Here is a 6210-nt window from a genome sequence, read left to right as displayed (position 1 = left end):
CCGGGAAACACTCTTTCTTCCTACGGGGTTTCTTATGGGAGTATGAGTGAAAAAAAAGCAAAAAATCTTCCCTCCTTCACTTTCTCACAGAAAACCGCAAACAAAATCATCACCTTCGTAGTCCCCAATTGCCTACCAGTGGCCACCGGCGATGATCGCAAATCCACGTCAAAACAAAACAACGATGAAAAACAATTCAAGTGTTGCCAGTAATTTGGAAAAAAGTGACGTCTATCATACTAATTGTCAAAAATATCAAAGCACCGAGAAACACCCAAAAACACCCAAAAACACCCGAGCAGCACACTGCAACACATTCAAGTGTGTCAGAGTTTCCAACCCCTTGGAATTTTCCACGCACCGAGATAGGCCAAGAAATTTCATGCGATCTGCGTACTCCCCATTAGACTTCAATGCAATAAATTTCACGGACAGAAATGTTGCCTGACTGATATATAATCTTTTTCATAGTTCTCTCAAGGCTATAGGATATTCTTGGCATAATTCCTTAAAACTGTTAATTCACTATGTTTTGATGTCCAAGTCAAGCATATGTTTTGTTTAAATGAACATCATTGAACACCAACCATTAAATGTTTGTTCAAAGCATATATGTCATTACTTGAAGTCTTGTTGAACCCGTGTTGACCGAGCCTCCTTATTGCTGTCTGCTTGATTATTCTAGAAAAACAACATAATCTCATTTAAATGAATTTTAGGCAGGATTTTAGGTTAAGCATAAGCAAGCATGCTTGGATCTGCCATAGAAATAAATGAGTTGTCAAACAATCAACAATAAATATTGTTGATGTAAGCATGATGTTGTGGGCTTCGTGGCTGTGCGGTTAGAGGCGTCAGTCATCTAGGCGTTTCGTAAGCCTCGGAGTGTGGGTTCGATTCCCGCTCTAGTCGGGGAAAACTTTTCGTCAAACGGAAAATTCTCCACTGGGCCACTGGGTGTTATGTGTGTTGTCCGTTGTCATATGTTAGTGCTTGTTCAGTCTGTACAACCTCTGGTTGAAGATGGTGTAGTGTCTTTTAAAAATATGATTGAATCATAGACAAACAGACGTAACACCTTGAGCGATTTTCATGGAAATCCATCGCCCAGTTCATACTGCCATAACCTGGTGGAAAAGTTACACAAATCACTGAGTTGTGCAATATCGTCAACAGAAGGCGCTAGTGTGAAACGTCAAACGCATAGAAAAACGATGCACGCGCCTCTGGTTGTGAAAGTCACAACTATGAAAATTTAAAATGATCGTTAAAAGCGTGGTCGATGGAAATTTCGCAAGTGTTACGTCTGTTTGTCTGTGATTGAATCATGCATATTTCTTGCTCTAATCTGATCCTCAATTTGGGTTATTTCAAGCATCTGTTATGCTTCGTCCACACTCTGGAAAATTGCCTCATACTTAATGGCAAATATCCATGTGCCAAACCACATCCAAAGTATATGCAACCAATACCCGATACGCAGGCAAATTAGCGCATGAATAGTATGTGCTCTAAATTGTATGAGTCGCTGCTGTATGATGCCTCATCAAAAGTATGAGTCGCACTAATGGAAAACATTTGTTTGCCCCCATTGCAAAAATCCATGTCCCGGACACATAGTATTATGCGTTATATAATCTAAAAAAAAATGGATTATATAAAAGTCAGTGCACAAATGGTCGGCGTCAAGTCAAAGTGGACTACGCGATTTTTAACACAGGTAAAGATAAGCGAAAGAATTCGATAATGCTGAACTTTTAGACGTTTCTTTGATGCAGATGGGTCATTACATAAAAGAACCACAATTTTTCAGAAAATAATGCGCACGATTTGATATCCCAAGTGCTTGCAGGACATTTCCCCAAAATCATTGAAAAACAGATGGTCCGGTCTGACCAGAATATCATAATATGATAGGCGTATTTTTATTTTTTTTCTCCGTGTTGGTCTTGCTTCGATTTTGTTATCGATTCCGCTGTCGCTCTCTGTTGCCGCTCTTTAGCAATAGGAGGCAATCAGTGAAGTACTAGATTGAAAGTAGTGAGCTGGATTTTTGTATGGTGAGATGTTCAATTCTCCATTTCTGCAATGAAATGGTGCAAACAGCGTGGGTTATATGATTTCTTGACTAATTTGATGCTGTTTGAGCAAAGCTTTGGGTAACTTTGTTGTTGTATTATTTATTTAATGCAAGTTCAACAACACAGTTACCCAAACTTTTGCTCAAACAGCATCAAATTAGTCAAGAAATCATATAACCCACGCTGTTTGCACCATTTCATTGCAGAAATGGAGAATTGAACATCTCACCATACAAAAATCCAGCTCACTACTTTCAATCTAGTACTTCACTGATTGCCTCCTATTCGCTTGATTGTATGACATATTTCACCCGCTGTTTTCGCCTTGATCAGGAATGGAAGGCGAAAAGCTGTCGGAAATGACAGTTAAGTACGATTTTCGGGCGATTTCAACTTCGTGCCTCGTGAAAGTCTGATTATGCGTAGAAAACCCGCATAATCACAAACTGTAAACGTTTCACATACTGTAGATAACCATTAGTAATTGGCATTTAACCATTACTCAGACTATGAAAGCTAACAGTAAGCTAACCATTCCATGTACATATTTGCCAGTTTGACAAATGATAACCCGCCAATTTACAGTATGTGGAATAGGCGGTTAAGATAGGTTACCATAAAAAATCGCTCATTTTCCCGAACAAATTTTTCGCAATACAGTATAGAATATGGTCAATATAAATACTATCCAGTTTTTCGGGCAATTCACTGCATAGCAAATGGTTGGAGAACAGTTTAACCATACATTTGGAAGAAAAACGAATAACGTATGTATGACCAGTGATTTATTGTTCTTCATAGTAGAACAACTGTAAACCGTACTGTATTCACACAGCTATACACACTAGGAGTTCTTTCGTGAGATTAAAATCGTTCATCTGGCCACTCTGTTCGCGAGTGAGATGCCGTGATGTGCATCGATGAGATGAGACTAGAGGCGGATTTAAGTTTAAGTACAACGAATAGAGCTTGCTGACGTTTATTCACCTCTCTCTTTCAAACATGCAGGCGGGATAGGATTTGTTTTCATCGGGAAACCTTTCCCGATGAAAACAAATCCTATCCCGCCTGCATGTTTGAAAGAGAGAGGTGAATAAACGTCAGCAAGCTCTATTGACAAAAATGACTACGATATTTTTTAGCGTGCACATTGATTTCATCTTTTCTTTCGAATCATCTTCGCATTGCAGCGAACGACATAATCAAAACAAAACAGATTACCGCTTGCTTGCGCTGTCAGCCGCTCCGCAACCGGTCTCTTCCGCCTTGCTCACCGCGTGAAGATTCCTTGCGAGCGTGAATGAGAAAGCAACAAAAAGAGCATCATCGCATCTTCCACTGCGCGCTTTTGTTGTGTGTTGATTCAGTCTCTTGAGATCCGTTAGTCCGTTCAGACGCGTTTGCGTGTTGTTTCCTACTGCGTGTGTTGTGTATTTTTTGTGAATCCGTTTTTTTTTCGGTGAAGATCCCCGCGTCGCAATATCTACCAACAACTACTTACCGCCTCACCCGGTTCGGTCGGTGTCTTCATCGTCGTCGTGGTTAGTGCAGTGAAGCAGCAGTTCAACAGTAGGATTTTGTGCAATCGTCGGTTGTTCGGCGTTTGTTTTTGCTTGCGCGAGGTCCATCCGCTGTTCAAAGGCGAGCTTTACACTTGGTAGCTTGAAAATTGCTATCTAAAAGCAAATTGTAAAACGAAACGATAAGCAAAAAATCCTATCCGGCTGGTTGGAGCTACCACAACGTTACATCGGTGTGAAGTAATCAAAGTTTGATTGTTGATTATTAATATAAAGCAGTTTTTTACTGTTTTAATATTTGAAAAACTTCTGGTCATAGCTTTGACCATAGTAGGAAAGTGCTTTTGAAGCAGGTTGCAATAACTATTCTTGGGTTTCGTCGGTCCTATCAAAGTTCGCATTGCAAAAGCAATCTTAAAAAGTAAGAATAATTAGTTTTATCAGGTTTTCGGGAGTAAATCGATCCTTATCGCATAATACTATACTGACTAAAGCTTATTCTGAGCAAACTTTGCCCTTGAACTTTCTTTCTTCCTTGTGTTTGTCCGTTGCCCATTTCCCCATTGTAATCACGCTATATACCTATCGAGTGTGGGGAAACGCGAAAGAATCCACGAGAACAAGGCGCCCACCCAGTCAAAACATTGTCCGATAGTTATACATAATGCTAGAGCTAGACGAGTCCAGATCCGCGAACCTGCTTCTGCAGGTGGGAGGAAAAACAGTGCCCGTCGTCGTAGGTGGTGGTGTTAAAGACGAAGAGCCGAAGCTATCGCTGTTGTTGAAGCAGCAGCTGGAAAAACAGCCAGAACTGGGTGGTGGCCACAAGGAAGACGGTGGTGGCGGCGGTGGAGGAACAACGATGACGATGGCTACATCAATCACGACAACGGTCGCAACAACTCCGACTGGAAACAACAATAGTCTGATTGATTCGCGAGGCTGCGCCAAGCCACAGAAGAAGGTAAGAGAAAGATGGGGGGGAACTCTCTTTGTACAGTTCTGATGGTTTCTTTCCCAGTTGTACATACACAGTACGTCTCCGTTGGTTGAACTTTTTGCTCCGATGCTCCCTGCTCTACACACATGGGAGGCATGGGGCCATGACATGGGGTCTAACGGGACCGAGGAGGGTGGGATGCCTACTCAGTGTTGGCCTGGTTGTTGGTTCTGGATGAATGGGGATGTCGAGTCGGAAGATGCATGTAAGCGTGAATGTAATGTGATGTTTACTCACTGTCTGGCTGGGTCGGAGAATGGCGAATATAAATGGGGAAATGTAACTAATGACGGGCAAACACTTTGATGCAGATTGCATGATGTTTTTTCGTTCGTTCGATTTTTTTTTCGATTTCGATATTTCTTTAATAAATTAGAATAATTTTACAAGTGCATTAAATTGAATATTCCGTGAAAAATTTAATATCATTCCAGCATGATCTTTTAAAGAGATTCAAAAAGTGTGTGAAGAATTAGCAATAAGTTAAAATTCACAAATACAAAGAAATTAAAAAAAAAAAAAAAAGATTCAAAAAGATATAGGTACCTTCTTAGCAAATCTCGGATTATTCAAAGTAAAAAAAAATCTCTAAAGTCTTGAGAAAATTTGAAAATTATTAATGGTTTCAGAATAATACACTTTGTGTAGTTTACCACTGATTGATGTTAATTTACTCTGTCCAGAGTAGTCTCTGAAAGTGTCCTAAAGTAATTTTCAAAAGAATAATTACTGAAGAAATCTTGGGACGAATCTCTGAAAAAAAAAACTAAACAAGTCCGTGAAGGAATACTTGGGTAAAATTCCGGGAGGAATCAATAAAGGAATCTCGGAAGGAATCCATCTAAAAATCTCCAGAAAAAACCCTAAACAAATCAATAAATCCAGTGAGACATCCCTGAAAGGTCCTGGAGGCGCTTCCTAAAAGAATTCCGAAAAAATCTCTGGAGGAGGTGTTCTGGGAGCCATTCCTGCAGAAATCCCGGGAAAATCCCTGAAGGAATCCAAAGGATGCAAAGGATTCTGAGAGAATCCTTAAGAACTCTGGAGCAATCTCGGTAACGTGAGAAGAAACTCCTACAGTTATCTAAGGATGAGTCCCTGGAAGAATCCTGGAAGAATCTCAGGAAAAATCCCTGAAGGATTCACGGGTGGAATCAATGAATAAATCCCGGATAAATATTTGAAGGGGTCCTGGATGAAACCCTGAATGAATACCAGGAGAATCCCAGAAAAGATCGATTTCAGAATCCCAGGAGGAACCAACCCTGGGTCCAACCAACCTTGAGTCCCTTAAGGGTTCAAAGAAAACCTCTCAAAGGAAACATCTGAAAGAATCCTGTGAGGAGTCCTTGAAAGAATCCTAGAAAAATTAAAAAAAAACTAGAGTCTGAACTAGAAAAATTCCTGAAGAACAACTTGAAAAAACAGGGAGGAAGCTGTTGGAAATCATAGCAATCGTATGATGCATTTGAATTCCATCATAGTACATAAGGCAAATGTCGGTTGCTATGTACATAATAAATAACAACTGCATGGCAACCGTTGGGGTATAAATATCGCTCTGGTCCCTGGGAGCAACTCAGTTTCTTTTCCACCTAATAAACCACCA

The 6210-nt window shown here is 40.3% G+C and overlaps 1 protein-coding gene across 6 annotated transcripts in view; it reads left to right on the top strand.

Moving 5' to 3' along the window:
• Nucleotides 1-3446: 3446 nt before the first annotated feature.
• Nucleotides 3447-6210, top strand: part of LOC109406447 (coronin-1C) — a 242486-nt gene continuing 239722 nt past the window's right edge. For 2 of the 6 annotated variants that reach the window (XM_062854031.1, XM_062854030.1), the window contains exon 1: nucleotides 3447-4565. In XM_062854031.1, the coding sequence (XP_062710015.1) occupies nucleotides 4266-4565 (300 nt within the window). In that variant the 5' untranslated portion in view covers nucleotides 3447-4265. The remainder of the gene's footprint in view (nucleotides 4566-6210) is intronic. The other 4 variants (XM_062854041.1, XM_062854040.1, XM_062854029.1 and 1 more) reach the window with 3 other exon arrangements.

Source organism: Aedes albopictus, chromosome 2, assembly GCF_035046485.1.
Source record: "Aedes albopictus strain Foshan chromosome 2, AalbF5, whole genome shotgun sequence".
Classification (NCBI taxonomy): domain Eukaryota; kingdom Metazoa; phylum Arthropoda; class Insecta; order Diptera; family Culicidae; genus Aedes; species Aedes albopictus.
This window is presented reverse-complemented; position numbering and strand designations above follow the sequence as displayed.